This window comes from Strongylocentrotus purpuratus, unplaced genomic scaffold (assembly GCF_000002235.5).
Source record: "Strongylocentrotus purpuratus isolate Spur 01 unplaced genomic scaffold, Spur_5.0 spur5_scaffold_16, whole genome shotgun sequence".
Taxonomy (NCBI): Eukaryota; Metazoa; Echinodermata; class Echinoidea; order Camarodonta; family Strongylocentrotidae; genus Strongylocentrotus; species Strongylocentrotus purpuratus.
Genome location: NW_022145601.1, coordinates 30,650,708 through 30,668,292, shown reverse-complemented (window position 1 = coordinate 30,668,292; position 17,585 = coordinate 30,650,708). Strand labels below are relative to the sequence as shown.

General features: G+C 39.6%; 1 protein-coding gene across 1 annotated transcript in view; it reads left to right on the top strand.

Annotated features, from left to right (window-relative positions):
• The first annotated feature begins 372 nt into the window (after positions 1–372).
• LOC105442035 (E3 ubiquitin-protein ligase MIB2-like) overlaps positions 373–17,585 on the top strand; it is a 35,619-nt gene continuing 18,406 nt past the window's right edge. Inside the window, exons 1-13 of the mRNA XM_030987522.1 lie at positions 373–595; positions 2,763–2,934; positions 3,817–3,923; positions 4,680–4,871; positions 6,084–6,193; positions 7,131–7,238; positions 7,527–7,631; positions 8,317–8,473; positions 9,082–9,290; positions 9,639–9,787; positions 10,351–10,510; positions 10,909–11,015; positions 14,125–14,251. Of these exons, the coding sequence (XP_030843382.1) occupies positions 373–595; positions 2,763–2,934; positions 3,817–3,923; positions 4,680–4,871; positions 6,084–6,193; positions 7,131–7,238; positions 7,527–7,631; positions 8,317–8,473; positions 9,082–9,290; positions 9,639–9,787; positions 10,351–10,510; positions 10,909–11,015; positions 14,125–14,251 (1,926 nt within the window). The remainder of the gene's footprint in view (positions 596–2,762; positions 2,935–3,816; positions 3,924–4,679; positions 4,872–6,083; positions 6,194–7,130; positions 7,239–7,526; positions 7,632–8,316; positions 8,474–9,081; positions 9,291–9,638; positions 9,788–10,350; positions 10,511–10,908; positions 11,016–14,124; positions 14,252–17,585) is intronic.

The window sequence follows — 17,585 nt, the reverse complement described above, 5'->3', positions numbered from 1 at the left end:
ATATCACACTAAAATGAAGGTAAAGATTCTGGCTTAATATTGTACGAATCGTTTTTATGCGAAAAAGACCTAATTTTTTTAATTGGATACCTGCGTTCTGGTTCCTGGTGCAAAAGGGGTTGGAGCTAGGTTCCTTTTTGCGAGCTAGGACCCTACTTTTATCGGCTCAGGTGAGCGTAAGGTACGCTGACCTTTTGTGATTTTCCTTGACACCGATTTTCCTCATCACTGCGCTCTTCAGAAAGCATCCGAAAAATATCTTCATGAAATGATGCATTTAATGATTTTGGTGCAATTTAAGCTCTCCTACCCTGGTTCTCTTCACTCTCGTGCGTCACATTTAAACCCACTCTAGGTCACCTCACGATGGCTATGGAAGTGGGAACGAGGGTGGTTCGAGGTCCTGACTGGAGATGGTCAGACCAGGATAATGGCGAAGGACACCTCGGCACCGTGGTTACCATAGGAAAGAGGTTCTCGAACCCAGCACATCCGAAGATCGTGGTGGTCTGCTGGGACATGGGCAACGTTAATGACTACCAGGCCGGCTTTGATGAGAACTACGATCTGCTCATCTACGACAACGCCGCCGCAGGTGAGACGGTTATGACTCAATCGCAAAGGATAACAAAAGAAATCAACCTAAGGCCATTTCAATAGCCTCATTCATGACCTATCGAAAATATGCGAAAAATACGATGACGTTTTAAGGAACACGAAAATATAATTTTATATGGGATACAACATAAACGTAGGTTTTTGAAACTTTTACAGTGAGACCACAATGCATTGTTTGACTGGTTGGAATCATGGGCGTCAATCCTGGGGGGGACGGGGGGACACGTCCCCCCACGAATTTTCAGGTGGCGAAATGTCCCCCCCATGATTCGGGGTTAAAATCTTCTTCTTTTTTTTTTTTCTTCCTCTCTTTCTCTCTGTGTTGAGAAAAATCAAGCCAAATCAGGCGATCAGATTTTATTAATAGAACTAGAAGCGTCATTAATATTACATTCACATTACCGGAAGTTCAAACATTGGTTTACGATGAAAATCCTTTCACCAACTGAAAAAAAAATCAAATTAATCCCTTGTATCTTCCAAACTTTATGGCTGATTGTTCAATGGAAACGACAAATTCATCTATTTATCCCCCCCCCCCCCCCCCCCCCCCGTTGCGTTCTTGTTCATGTTAGTTGAACTTAGTTTTCTTTTTTAATTGGGCAAAAATTAAGCCCAAAATCAAGCCATCTATCCATCAATTTCAAAAAAAATCTTCAACTTCTGAGGGGGCCACACCCCCTGCGTTTTACTGTTTTCTTTTTAATTTGGCAAAAAGTATGCACCAAATCGAGCCATCTATCCATCAATTTCAAAAAAATCTTCGACTTCTGAGAGGGGCACATCCCCCTCAGACACCCCCTGCGTTCTACTGTTTTCTTTTTAATTTGGAAAAAAGTATGCCCCAAATCAAGCCATCTATCCATCAATTTAAACAAAAATCTTCAACTTCTAAGGGGGGACACCCCCCTCAGACACCCCCTGCGTTCTTGTTCCTTGTTAGTTGAACTTAAGATTGTTTTCTTTTTATATTTGGCAAAAAGTATGGCCCAAATCAAGCCATCTATCCATCAATTTAAAAAAAAATCTTCAACTTCTGAGGGGGCCACACCCCCTGCGTTTTACTGTTTTCTTTTTAATTTGGCAAAAAGTATGCACCAAATCGAGCCATCTATCCATCAATTTCAAAAAAATCTTCAACTTCTGAGGGGGGCACTTCCCCCCTCAGACACCCCCTGCGTTCTTGTTCCTTGTTAGTTGAGCTTAAGATAGTTTTCTTTTTACATTTGGCAAAAAGTATGGCCCAAATCAAGCCATCTATCCATCAATTTAAAAAAAAATCTTCAACTTCTGAGAGGGGCACATCCCCCTCAGACACCCCCTGCGTTCTACTGTTTTCTTTTTAATTTGGAAAAAAGTATGCCCCAAATCAAGCCCTCTATCCATCAATTTAAACAAAAATCTTCAACTTCTAAGGGGGGACACCCCACCCCCCTCAGACACCCCCTGCGTTCTACTGTTTTCTTTTTAATTTGGCAAAAAGTATGCACCAATTCGAGCCACCTATTCATCAATTTCAAAAAATCTTCAACTTCTGAGGGGGGCACATCCCCCCTCAGACACCCCCTGCGTTCTACTATTTTTTTCTTCTAATTTGGCAAAAAGAATGCACCAAATTGAGCCATTTATGCATCAATTAAAACAAAAGTATTCAACTTCTGAGAGGGCACGTCCCCTCAGACACACCCCCCCCCCCCCTGCGTGGCGCGCCCATTCGACCCCCCCTTACAAAATAACCTGGCGCCGCCCTGTCTGAACTTGTGTCCCCCCCACGGTCTGATTTGGATTGACGCCCATGGTTGGAATGTTCCCTTTTTGTATACAGGAATGCCAATTTACAAGGCTACTGATAAGTGCAGGAAGTAATCCATTCGTCTTCATTTGTTGTCTCTTTCCTCTTCTCCCTTGCAATTTTCTCTTTCCTCGCTGTTTTGTTACCATATTTTTTTAATTTTTTTTTTATATGTAATTATGACCAGTGCCCCGTCTTAAAAAGAGTTGATATCAATCCCAAATATGTACAAAAGAAATAGGAGACTGCAAACTTCCGATTGGAGGACTTGAGATTGATTTGGATTAATCACAACTCTTTGGAAGGCGGGGCCCAGTTTTTTAAATATATTTCCTCTCCTTTTTATCCTCAGGTGTGAAGCATAATGGTGTAATGTGCGGTGAATGCAAGGAGGATGATATTGCCGGAATGAGATGGAAGTGCAGCTCGTGCCAGGACTATGACCTTTGTAACAAATGCTACATGACATCCAAGCACGACCTGAAGCACTCTTTTCTCCGAATCATCATCCCCAAGTCTGCAGGGTAGGATCCTTCTTCTACAATACCTCAGTCAAATCACCTGAATCCAAACTGCCTGATTCCTGGCCGTTATTCCCCAGTCACACTGAAAAGACCAATACCAAACAGATAGGATAACCGATTGAGCAATTACATCATCCCCATGATTTGGAGTCAGTTTGGCGGTGTGACTAAGGTATGATATACCTGAGTCATATTGCCGACTTCAAAACAACCAAGTTTTGGCCATTATACCTCATTCATGCCAACAAAAACGACACAAGACTGACAACAGACCAAGGAAACAATCAGTCATATCCACAAACTGGTTCAAGACCAACTCCAAACCAACATATTTGGGGTGGTGTTATTTTTTTTGCTCGGTTTGTAGTCGTTCTGGTGTCAGTCGTGTTGTTGTTACCCACAATGTCCAAAAAATGGTCGTTTTGCAATGGACTCGGTTTGGAGTTGGTTTATCAGTGGGACTCGAATATAAAGGGTAATGTAATGTTCTGTTCGGCATGTCGTCGGTCTGGTGACGGTCTTGTCAGACTGACTTGGTAAAAGGTCTCCATAGCATAGTCTTGCTTGCTTTAAAAAAAACTAATACAAAACTTGAGCTGCAAAGAGAACCCTGACTATATGGCATTTGATTTTGTTTTGTGTTGCTAAAAGAGAATTTTAGGACACTTATCCAATGAATCCGATGAATAATGACATATTTATTCAATCCATGGAAGGAGTACAAAATTTACGACTTTCGCAACAGAGTGTTCAACAAAAAAATTGTTGTGAAACCGAGTGATTCTTTGATGAAATGTCGAGAGATTTCTGTCAGTAGTGTGATACTACATTCTTTTTAGAGTGTATAAGATTATATTTTGATTGGTTGCTTCATTGGTATAGAAAGCTGATGTCACCTAGAGCAGCTTGTCGGAAGACTGAAGCAAAGGGATCGTTTCCTGGAGCCAAGGTTTGCAGAGGAAGAGACTGGAAGTGGCAGGAGCAGGACGGTAAGCTTATCCCTCTTTAGCCACAGATTATGACTCGGTAAACCGAGGTGGGTTTTTTAAGATGACGTAGATGTAATGGGCTTCATATTTCTGTATCTTATAACACAGAGCTCACTGCAGACGCAAAGGAACTTTGTTGCGCCTAGTTGTCATTCATTTACACATTATACAAATAGCGCCGCGGTTTACCGCTTCATATCTGGACTTCCCTTAACATTCCCATATTTTTTCCCATTATCATAAACCCATTTCAGTGTGCAGAACATGTGATTTTCAGCAAGATTGTGTTACTTTCTTTTCAGTTTGATCATTCCAAAAGCTGACAGTACACATCATTTCCTATATATACTGTTTCACATGTCACTTGCTTTTGGACAATTCCTAAACTCTTCCTCCAGAAAGCTCTTGTTTGAACGGGCGCAAATCTTTTTTTCATGCAATACCCATTTGTTACCGTCTCTAATCTTCTTAAACTGATGATTTGATTTGTAAAGTTGCGTATACAGGGTCACATGCTGGAAAAGATTTTTCCAGTTTTGAAATAATGAATGGACATTTTTTTAAAAGGTGAATAAGCTTGAAAATGTCCTGTACAATCAGTGATAATTATTTGTGTAAAAATAGTAATACATAGACCTACAATAGTCTGTACATGATCTCAAAAAGACTTTATTTATATGGGTATCTTGAAGCATCCCTTATTCTGCATAACGTTATGCATTATATTTATTTTGGGTTAAATAATAATTGCTACAGGTGGGTCAGGTCATACTGGCGTGGTATTTCGAGAGGCCAATTGGGCCAATATCCAGCGCAGTGCCATAGCAGTTCATTGGGAAGTTGGGGGCGCCTATGAATACCGTGTGGGGCATGATGGGAAGGTCGACATCAAGTGCCTCAAGGCAACATCCGGGTACGCTTACTACAAGGACCATCTGCCAAAATTCGGTAAGTTAAACTATGTAAATTACATGCCAGGGAATCTTTATAAATTGTAAAAGTTGAATGTTCATCATCTTTAATGTCTACATATAATAGAGAGCATGAAATATATGTTATCTTTTGATTGTCTCCACAAATTAAGTTGTGCGGTTTAAACATTTCCCATTGGTGCTTGCATAGATGCATGTCTTCCTTAACTGCATGCAGACATAGCCGGCTTTGAGCATACAATAACCTGTATGAATTGTCCTGATTTGGAGGTATTATGACAATTAACATTGTTTTACTTACATAAAAGAAAATAAAGAGTTCACTCAACAAAATTAACATTTTGAGGGCCAGTAGAGAATTATACGAAACCAGATGAAGGAAAAAGCATCAAGGACTGAAACTTGAAGACTGTCTGCTGCCCCTAGCCCTTAAAACTCTGGTAAATGTATAATGGGGATTGATTTTATTTTGTTAAAGCGACACCATGAGGTCGTGGGTTCAAACCCCGGCCGTGTTATACCAAAAGACGTTAAAAGACGGGAGTTGTTGCTACCTTGTTTGGCGTTCGACAATAAAGGATAGAGCAACATCAATCTGGCACTGCTCAGTGGCTGCCGGGCTCACGATCAATTGGGCAAAAATAATTGCCATTTGTGGTTTAAATTAATAAAATTTGGAGTGGACTCTAAAAAGATTATTATTATTTTATTATTATTATTATTATTATTATAAACTGACTAGCTAGTACAGTGTGCAAGGCTTTAAAAATATTGCGTTCGTGTTGAGATTGCTTATGGTGAAAAAGTGTGTATGGCATAGACATAGACTATGGTAATGATTACCAAATGGACCTAAAGCAGTCGGCCGTCTGGTTGCTTAGTAACAAGCATTTATGCTTTCTTAGCAGTCGGGTAAAATAACCACCACCACCAAATAGAAACAGGTAGAAATTTAGAGAACAGAAAGAGAGATAGAAATAGAGTGAGAGAGAGAGAGAGAGAGGGAGGGGAAAAAAAGGTGAGAAGTGTAGGGGTAACTTATTGCTATCATAAACACATTATATAGAAGGAGAAAATGGAGATTGAGATAAAATTGGGACTATATTAAGCTAACCTGTTAGTAAATTACAGGGAGTTTGAAGATAAAAGTAGAAGATATATAATAACTTTAAATACTTCTTTAAAAAAAACACATCTTCTTCATTGTAGCGTCATTTCTTTATTACAGGTGAATTCAACGCATTAGAAATTGGTGACCGAGTGGTTGTGAAGTTGGATAAGGATGTTCTCAAGCCGCTCCAAGAAAACCATGGAGGCTGGGTGTCGGGAATGGAAAAGGTATGATTGTTCTTCTATAAAAAGATATATCACTTGCTATTTTATTTGACCAAGGAGATTTCAAACGAGGCGTCACTTTCGATTGCGTTATTAATTGCCCTAGTAATGCCCACGAAAGCAATATGAACTCATTAGCCAGTAATGTAACGCAGTATTTGAGCTGTCCATTTTGCAATATTCTTTTTTGAATATCTCGTTCAAAGATCACTTGAGTACCTGGCGTAGTCTTGCATCAGCAAATGGCGCCTCGGTGCAACTGACATAGGGAAAGAAGTTTAAAATTCTACTCTCTCTCTCTATTACTATGGCTTTTATGGTTAGATCCTCTTGCTATAATTATCCAGTTCTCTCTTCGCGTTTGTACCCTATCTTTTTCATCCTGTCCCAGCACTCCTTCTTTTTCGGCCTTTCTGTTACTTCCAAATTCTAGTGTCCTCGTGAAGTTTTAATGCACCAGTGCAATCATTCATTCGTTCTCAAATTGTAGTATTTCTTAATGATGATTCACTGATATTTTCGTCATTATATTTATACTTGCTTTGTTTTGTAAAGTTTTTAAATTAAATAGTAAACAAGTAATAAGTAGAATAAGGCATTAAGAATCTTTACTCCTTTTTGGAAGCGTTGAGTCTGTAGGACGTATTAGTTAATGTAATACATTTATTTACGACCGTAACCATGGTATAATATAAATATTGATGACAACTGAAAAACAGCATTTGACTTTAATTAGAACAAGGAAATCTTGAGTTCAGAGCCATGAGAGTGTTGACTCTGTGTTGAAGTAAATGGCTTTCTGGCTACAGTTAAACAGACAATGTTCATTTTACAATTGACTTTCTTTCAGACCGTCCCATTATCATACACTCGTAAATCATACTGAATCAAACCATTATGTGTTCTTGCTTTCTCTCTCATTCTCTCCTTATTTTCCTAGTTCATAGGAAAAGTAGGCCGGTTGGCGAGTCTCACGGCAAACAGTGACGTCAGGATCAAGTACCCGAATGGACAGATGTTGATCTTTAACACTGTTGCAGTCACTAAGGTACATACTTGGTCTTTTAAATCTCTTGTACCTGAAAACTTGAAAACAGTTAATTCCAATTAAATGGTGAATTATTTTGATTGCGTTATACTAGTAGAAGTACTAGTAACAGTAGTAGTAGTAGTAGTAGTAGTAGTAGTAGTAGTAGTAGTAGTAGTATTAGTAGTACTAGTAGTAGCAGTAGTAGTAGAAGTATTAGTAGCAGTAGTACAAGTAGAAGCAGTAATATTATTGTAATTTATTGTTAATGTTGTTACTTTACAATTTTCGTTTTTGTTCTTATTAAAGCTGCCTTCGTTCAACACCGGAGACAAAGTGCGCGTAATGTCTGACCAGGCTGCCGTGAAGGAGCTGCAGAAAGAACATGGGGGATGGAACAGTAAGATGTCAAAGGTCAGATATTACTGTACAAATAACTAATTGTTTATTAAGTAATGACCAATTTGTAATGTACACAGTAAATTAAAACAATGAACTTGTTCAGCACTCATTGAAAATTTTACTTGGTATATGTCTAGAATTAGGTAGCTTTGAGAAACCAATTAAGCTTTAGATGGTTTGTTGTTACTTTTCAAACCCTGTGCCTGAAATTGGAGTTACCCATTTGTTACTGAACGAGATGGAGCGATATTAAAGACAAAGTCCTGAAGAACCCTTTATGTGTTTGATTATGTAATCATAGGTAAATCAAGTATGTGGATTTGTGCATTCATTTGTAGTTTCCGAAAGCGTTCCTTTTAAAATGATGTCTATCATATTGATCTTCATCTTTATTTAGTATGGAATACATGATCATAGGCAAATTATTTAATCTAGTTTTGAGCACATCCAACTATTCTGAGGCTTATAAATATACATTTTATGATTTTTCTTCATTTATACCGGACATTGTTATATTATCTAATTCAAAAATTTGTTAAGCGATATGTTACTGTGCATTTTCGAATTCTTCAAATGTTCATTATATTTTGGGAATACATTCATTGACTTGGTACTCGTAAGCTGCCTATGTATGTTTATTTTTTAAATGAAGCTGATCAAAGTAAACACAATTAAATTTTAAATGACTCAAATCCAGGCTCTTGGTGAGGAAGGGCGTGTCCTTAACATCAATGCAGACGGTGATGTCAAGGTCAATGTGGGTGGAGCATTCTGGACCTTTAACCCGGAAGCACTAAGTATGGTAGAACAGGGGACGGGGTCAGATGGAATCTTTGAGCAGGACATCAGAGCAGGTACTAACAGTAATGTAAAATGTAATAGTGGTTGTACCAGTGGTTTGTGCTCTGAAGGTATAGGCTTACTGTGATTTATGAACTTGTTATACAGTTATCCTTCCTGTCTATATCTAATGTTAGTAAATTATGTTTTTATTTTGTCTTATTTTAATTCCAGTATAACAATTTGTTTGCATCTGTGTTTTATATTTCAAATATATATTTTAGAATATCCTTAAAGTCCATGAACTTATGGGCTTAGCATTTCTAAAAGCATGATTATTACACAGTTTTAATCAGCCACTACAGTAGGCCTATTTTTTCTTCATTTCCCCAAGAGTATTTATCTGAATATATATGTTATATGTTCCATTTAATTTATTAAATTGACATGCCACGAATCACAAGTATTGCTGTAGGTTTATAAGAGTGGATAAATAGCGATGAAATTGGCAGGAAAGAAATGAAAAGACCCTTTTGTCTGGTATTCAACCTACAGGCATGTCTATGTATACTGAATCAGAAATGGTGTCTGTTGAACATGATATCAAAGATTTTTAAGAAATCAACTTGGCAATTTCTTGCTGAATTTTCTGTCTCCCATTCCTGTTGTAATTTTCTGGAAGGTGTTATGGCGCATTTGCTGAAGCAGCTGCTCGATCCGCTTGGGCTCGTTGACTCAGATGAAATTCGACAGATGATGACTGCCGCAGCAACCGAAGCAGCAGCTAATGAAGGAGAAGTAACTGCTCAGAGCGCCAAGGAGTTCATCAAGGCCGTTATGGAGGGTGATGTGAAACGGGTTGCTGAAGCCCTCAAGAAAAACAAAGGATTTGTAAATAATTTTTTATATTTTATTACGTAATTTCGTTTGAACTTGATGGTATATGCTTTATCATTTGCAATGTGCAACGCCATATCGTTGTATAAAAATGAATTTACATTGAAAGGCAGATTATGTCTTACTAAGTAGCATTTTGTAGGACTACGACACATGGATAGGTTGGTTCTGCTACAGATCACACAAAATATCACTCCTTTCCTTTTCTATATTTCTATCCCAAATGGTAATTCCTCCTCACCCTCTATTTCAATTTCTTTTTTTAAACGTACGCCAATCCAATAACGGCTCCTTATTTGCTCATAGATCATTGTAATATGTTTGTTTACACTCTTTGCACAGGTAAATGTGGTTGTCCAAGAGAACACACCCCTCCATCTAGCTGCTTATCAAGATCACTTTCAGGTAGTCGAGTTACTAATCAAGAATGGAGCCAAACTCAATGTCAAAGATGACGATGGTGACACTGCCCTAGCAAATGCTGTCCATCAGTGAGTTCAACATTCAATTATGAATAATCATCATAATACCTATCAAGGCACTAATGTCCTTTGGCAAGACATTAGTCTAATTCTGCCACTATTCACCCAGATTAAATAAACAGTTGGTTGGTTGGAGGAAATAATTTTAATGCTTTGAGCGCCATATCATGGTTGATTGGGTAAAGACAGAGTAATAGTATTAATAAATAAAATCTAATAAAATGAAATCTTACTAACAAAATATGATTGCAGGAGAGAGAACGGTATTAATTCCAATGAGGCTACCCTGGGTATTAAAAAAAACCATTACCATTACCATGGAAATAAGTCATGGTTTAAATTTAAATCACTACTTGAAGAAGATGAAGTTTATATCATTTGATATTTTTCATCTCCAGCCCTCTGGTTCATGTCAAATTTGCCTTTGCCCAATATGTAAATCGAAGTGGTAGTCAACACATGGTTTCCTAAATGGATGTACTCACACATGATGAAAGCAAATTATAATCACCATGCATTTGTGGGTTTTCTTTTTATTGAATCTTGGTTTATATTTGAATTGATTTTGGAAGAGATAATGCACGAATTGTGAAGTACCTGTTAGACCACGGATCCGACCCCAACACTACGAATGTCAAGGGAGGAAGAAGTCCTCTTCATATCGGGGCGTCGAAGAACCATACTCAGTGTGTGAGACTGATCCTTGGAAAAGGTGGTACTCCAAATGCACAAGTAAGATATATTTCATTGTCTCAATGCCACAATGCTGCACAACAAATCAGGATTTTTTTTTTTTTTTATTTGTTATGAGCAAGAATTAGACATAAATAAACTCTCTGAATGAAGAAGTCTGATGTCCACACATTTATATTGAGTTCATGTTATTTTGAATAGAAACTGATTTCAAGTTGATTGGATACTGGCGCATTATGTTGTACCATGCTTATAGACAGGTAAATAATTTTATTTTATGTTATGCAGGTGTCTCCTAATTTACTGTACATTACAGTGGTACATTGTATTCTGGCATTAGGAATTCCAAATGTTGATAGGAATTAAAAAAAAAACATATACAATTTCAGGACAATGTTGGAAACACCCCTTTGCATGACGCTATCCGAAAAACACAGAAGGAGATTACTGAGCTCCTGATAAATGCAAGAAACATCGACTTGGAGTTGAATAATAAAAGAGGATACAACCTGCTACATCACGCTGCCTTGACAGACAATCCACAGTGAGTTTTATAATTTAAGAATTCAAGAATACCTCACGGTGCGACACCAAAACGATTTAGATTTGGTGACTAAAATATGATAGATATTAAACTGGTATTGTTTGAGCTTATTCATTTACTATCTCCATACATGTGGTTTTTCTAATCTTTTTCTGTGTTTTCCTTGCTCCTTTTGATTCATTACAACCTGCAAAATTCAATAATATTTTCGACATTTAGTTCTACTAATCTGATCTAATGCTCTCAGATTTTAGGTTGGTAGGCACTGGCGTACTGGTGGGGGGCTTTGGGGGCGCTAGCCCACCCCCCCAGACTCCCACTCCCAAATAAAATTAAACCGTCCATACAAGTGATTTATAAATGTTCGTGATATCACAAGATTTTCAACAAAATGCGCGTTTCTCTATTTCTGTTGCAAACTGACACATTCTCAAATAGCCAGGAAGAGCATATACTGGGCCTAATAATTAGTGGCCACCAGGCGCGTACGCAGAATTTTTTGGAGGGGGGTTTTAAAATTTAAAGTCGGCCGCTGAATAAGCGGGAAGAGGGGAAGGGAGGGGGAGGGGGGAGGGGAGGTGGTGGTAAGAGGACATTTTTTTTGTGTGTGTGTGTCTCAAAATTTTAAAATTTGGCCAGTCGATATTTCGTTTTGTTAGGGGGGAGGGGGAGGGGGGTTTGCTCCAAAACCCACACATAAAAAAGCTAAGGGGGGGGGGTTAACCCCCCAAACCACCCCCCCCCCCCCCCTGCATATGCGCCTGGTGGCCACTAACAATAACACTAGTAGAAAATTCCTTTCCAGAAGCTACTGCGACAAGCACTGCCGGGAGATAACATGCACCACTCGGGCGATTCATGCACAGATTCCACGAACGAACGTTCCATTAGGCGCGGATCCAGGATTTCTCAGTGGAGGGGGCCCAACCTTTTTTATTACTCCCGAAAATTTGAAAATCGCGCCGGCCGAAAAATCGCTCAGTAGGGGGGGGGGGGGGGGGGGGGGGGGGGGGGGGGGGGGGGGAATGAGCACTTTTTGTTTTGGTCCTCGAAAATTCAAAAATTTGCACCCCCCCCCCCCAAAAAAAAAGGGTAGAAATCATGTGTTTTTACATGATTTTTTTCTCAAGGGGGGGGGGGGGGGGGGCCGGGCCCCCCCCCCCCCCCCCCCGATCCGCCACTGCGTTCCATACATACATCATGTAAAACTGCACGTGTACTGTTAAGGGGCCCAGTGGGGATACTGAATTCAGACAAGGATTAAGAGTAGAGAACGGTACAACAAATCGTCTTCTTTCTCTAATAATTTAATGAAACGGCAAAGCTTCCGCGCAAAGGGGCAACTGAATTCAGATAATGACACGACACAACAAATCGTCTTCCTTGCAATTGTCTAATAATTTAATGAAATATGAAACCCAATTCCACGCTATGCACCAGAGGGGGGGGGGGAGGGAACTGAATTAAGGAAAAGATTAAGAGTTGAGAATGGTACAATGGATCGCCTTCTTTCTCTAATAATTTAATGAAGTGTCAAAGCTTCCGCGCGCGGCAAAACAAGAATTAAGAGTCGAGAACGGTACAAGGGATCGTCTTTTTTCTCTTATAATTTAATAAAGCTGGAGGGGGAAAACTGAAAAATAACTTAGTTCCTGGCCCCGGGTTTATACGGTTAAATATGTAGACATTAGGACATTGGCATTAATATATTTGTCGGTAATTGGTGGCTAGTTCTGTCGTTAATCATTATCGAAAACTTAACCTCAGGTTAAGTTTTTGAAATTTTTGTATAATTTTAAAAGTATAAGTTCTTATTCAATGAAACTTAAATTAAAGGGTTATTAAGTATCCCCAATCATGTGAGTAGTCTTTTAGGTGACATAGTCAAGATCTAGTGTACCGGTAATTTAAGGTCTGCAAACTTAGACTTTGTTGTGGTATCAACATCAAGATTTTGAATTTTTAGCATAATTTCAAAAGCGTTTGTTCAAATTCCATGAAACTTGTACACAGGGGTTATCAAGTATCACAAATCATATGACGCAAATTCCAGGTCACAAAGTGCAGGTCAAATGTCATTTTAGGTCAGTAGACTTGGATTATATTTTCACAACTTAATATGAGAATTAATAAATCAATTTTTATTTATTTCTTAATATTCCATTAAAGTTATTACTCTTGGTACAAATTTCTTCTGATGATTCTTAGCCAATATTCACTTCAAAATGCTGATTTTATTCAGAGGATTTCCTTCTTTTTTTTTGGGGGGGGGGGGCCTGCTAATGGGCCACCCTGCCTATAAAATAATGTCCCAACCTCAATTTTTCATCATATCGAATTGCGTAATGCAGGCTAGACCACCGAGAGCATTTCCTTGTTTACAGGAAGTGCCGGTGGACATTAATGCGCCGAATGTGGTTCTCAAATTGCAAAAGATCCCTACTCTTTGAGGGGGTAGGAGAAAGCAATTTTACGTCATATTAGTCTAGGAAGTGCCTGAAAATGCATCTAATGTGGTTCTAAAATTGCAAATGCTTGGTCGCTCCGCTCCCTCGCCGCTAAAGCCTCGCTCTGTCGCCTCATCGTTTTACATATATTTCACTCAATGCCATTTTATGCCCCCCCCCCCCAGTAAGAAATTTGTGGATCCGCCACTGATGGCCATACCCCTTCACCTTCGGGGGCTCCGCCCCTTGACCCCCGCCGGAGCTTTGTCCCTAGACCCCACTTTGAAAAACGTTCAGCGGGACTCGCATGTAAGAGTGGGGTGCTGCAGATTTTTTTTTTGTTCATTACGCCACTGTTGGTAGGTACGAGCGATTTTGTATGTATATATACCTCATGACTGGCCTGGGTTATGAAAAGGAATTATTCCATATTTTGTATATAAAAGCCCCGTTTTAATAGAACTTTTTCGACAAACCTCACCCGGGTAGGTTACCATAAGACGGGGTTTAAACCTCACCCGGGTAGGTTACCATAAGACGGGGTTTAACATGTGTTTTTATTTAGTTGATATTGTGTCCCATTTTTAAAAACTCTAATAACAGAGATACTGAGACTGTTTGTCCTGTAATTAAAACCTTAAATATGTTTTGTTGTGGTTTAGTGCTACTCGTCTTTTGATCAAGAAACAAGGATCTCTGGTTGACATCCAGAAGGATGACGGCTACGCGGCTCTTCACCTCGCAGTACATATGAACAATCGGAATATTGCAGAAATACTTATCACAGAGGTATTTCCCATCTCTTTTTAAACCTCTTTTTTGCCGCATACTCTGTCAGTATGATGAAGAGTCTTGCTGCAGACTTGCCGCATACTCTTTCAGTATGATGAAGAGTCTGCGGCAGGTCTGCCGCAGACTTGCTGCAGACCTGCCGCATACTCTTACAGTATGATGAAGAGTCTGCGGCAGGTCTGCCGCAGACTTGCTGCATACTCTTTCAGTATGATGAAGAGTCTGCGGCAGGTCTGCCGCAGACTCCTTTATTATGAATGTTCATAGAAAAGGCTATAACAAAGAGTCTGCTGCAGACCTGCCGCAGACTCTTCATCATGAATATTCATATCTCATATAGACCTGCTGCAGACCTGCCGCATACTCTTTCATATCCAGTACGTGGCAATTAAGTATGCAGTCTTGCAGGAAGGCTATGCTGGAGATTGGAGAGCATGCATTGCATAATTACTTGAAGCAAATTGTTTGGTTTGACAGAAGCTAAAAAGACAATTGACAGTGCTAATTATCACAGGAATTTACAAGATCATGGGCTCAGCCTGCAACCTCATGGCCCTGCATGTCCTCCAAAATGGCCGCCTATAGCCTTGCTTCAGACTGTATAATTTCCCACTTCTCGACTGTTCCTGTGGCATACTGGTATGCGGCAAGTCTGGGGCAAAGTTTCATCCTTCCGCAGATCTGCCGCAGACTGTTCCTGTGGCATACTAGTATGCGGCAAGTCTGGAGCAAAGTTTCATCCTGCCGCAGATCTGCCGCAGACTGTTCCTGTGGCATACTGGTATGCGGCAAGTCTGCAGCAAAATTTCTTTCTGCCGCATACTTCGGCATACTCTTTGCCACAGACTAAAAGTCTGCCGCAGATCTGCAGCAGGTCTGCGGCAGATCTGCGGCAGGTATGCGGCATATTTTTCACTTTCCTATGTTGAGATACGTTATCAGAAAAGCTGTAAAATTAAAGTTATTTTTTTTAGGCAAAGCAATAGCCATGGCTTCAAATTTATGGACTTTTTTACATAGTTTGGGAACAACAAACTGGCTCTGTTGCTAAATAATTCACCCACTCTCATCTCCCATCTCTCATTTTAGTACGTCTCGTCTGTTGTTCCGATCGTTGCATCTCTTATGTCTAGTTTACATGTGTAGCCCTCGTCTTTTGTAATAGTAGGGTAGCAAAATAGGGATGAGATGAGATGAGATGAGGAGATGTGTGATGGTTAAACTCATGACACGGACTGCCTTTTATTAAAGTAATAATATATTTAAAACATAATTGAATATTCGTATTCAAACAAACAAAGTCACATAATCTAAACACAAACAAACTACTACAGTTCCTATCCTACAAATATATAGGTTTACATCCAAACTTAGCCATTAGACGAAATAGCAAAGTTAATATCAACAACATATCCGTTTCCAATATAACACAGACTTATCATCCACTAGAATGGATTATATTCCTCACTTAAGAAATCCCGCCATCTGATTGGTCGAAATTGCATTCATAAACTTTAACTATTCCTGTAAAATTCCCGGTAAAATTCCAAACCCATGTAATAGTTCTAAAATAATAGTTCTAAAATCCCAGTTACCATGGTTACCGGGAAAATAGTTCAGTCTTGGTGAAATATCCATAGGTTCACATGTTAAAAACTGGTTTGAGCGATCGAGGATACCGTACGTGTGCGAAGAATTGGTCGGTGATTTCAAACCGAAGGCAAAAATGGCTGAAGAAACTCTCCCAAGATTTCAACTTCTTGATGATGATCAAATGCAAGACTTGCTGACAGCAGGGACATGCTAGACAGAGCACCAAAAAGGGTAGGTTAAATTCTCCATAATGTTTTTTCAAAAGTCTAGGCCTAGATTCTAGTAAGTAGGTCTAGTAGTTCTAAAATCCTTCCCGTAGAGATTGCACGGAATTCAGATTGTACACATCCCTATGCATTGGCATTGCGCACTGGACTTGCATTGCAGTATGCATTGGCATTGCAAACTAATATTGCTTGTGATTCTGAAGGTGATACTCAATAAGTGAGCTGTCATATGAAAGCGCAGGTTCTTCTCCATATTCCCCACATTCCTCACAGGGCCGGCCCACCCCCAAAATTGTAAAAATATTTTGCTTAGACTAGAATCTACATCTAGTCTACTCTCAAGGTACAAGATACACTCATAAAAAACAACCGTGCAACTAAAATAGAGAAAGGCCAAGGTGGTGTCATAAGTTAACTCTTTTGTTTTCGGCATATAAAAGTATTAATGACTGCTTTAATATTCGAGAAATAGTAACTGCATGGTCCTCCATAATGGCCGCCTATAGCCTTGCTTCAGACTGTATAATTTCCCCCTTTTCTGTGGCAGACCTGATACCTGATATGATAAAAAGGTATTATCTTACCCTTACCTCACCGAAGACTCCTTAAGGAATTCCTTCATTTCTCTTGTGGCGGAGGCAATCTGACTTTCTCGTGTAATGGCTTTTTTCTAAGGAACATTTAGCACCTGCCAGACAATGCTATGAGGAATTTTGTTGAATTACTTCAATGATATCTTGACTCTTTATCAGTAAGTAGAGACTCCGGTCATGTGGTTATCCTGTACTACAGTCCCATTCACTCACTTCTGTGTTACTTGGCAATAACGGCATACTATGCCAAAATAATGACCACTGTTTGATTCGTACTACGAGTATCTAGAGGAAATATCTTTCGGGACACAAATATCTTAATTTATCACAGCTTTCCTACTCCAGCAGTGCTCTAAGATTAACATTTGCTATACACTTTAGATTGTGTCTTGTCATCTTATGATCTTGTTCTGTAATTGCTGATTGGTGAAACGCTTTCTGTACCAATGCCCAACATGGCTAACAACACGCGTGGCTCCAAGGTGGATGCAGCACAACTTGTCCAATCTGTCTTGGCTGATATTGTCGGTGATGACAGGTTTATTGACCTAGTGAAAAACCACATTGATAGCCGGCTGACCGAGATGCAGGTGACCATCGACAGGAAGGAGGCACGGCTTATTGCTATGGAGCAAAAGGCCCACAAGAGCGAGTGCGATCTGAGGGAGGCCATTGACCACCAGGAGGCTAAGTTCATGGATCTGCAAACTGGTGCCCAGAGTGCTAGCAAGAAGCTTGAGACCTTGGTTGCTGCTTCATCCCGAAAAGATGAGCAAATTAAGTTGCTGAAGAGGGGGCTTAATGCCCAGGAGCAGTACTCCCGAAGAAGCTGCCTTCGTATCTTCGGGATCCCTGAGCGCCAAGATGAGGTCACTGACCAGGCAGTCATTCATCTGGTGAACGACTCACTTGGTGTTT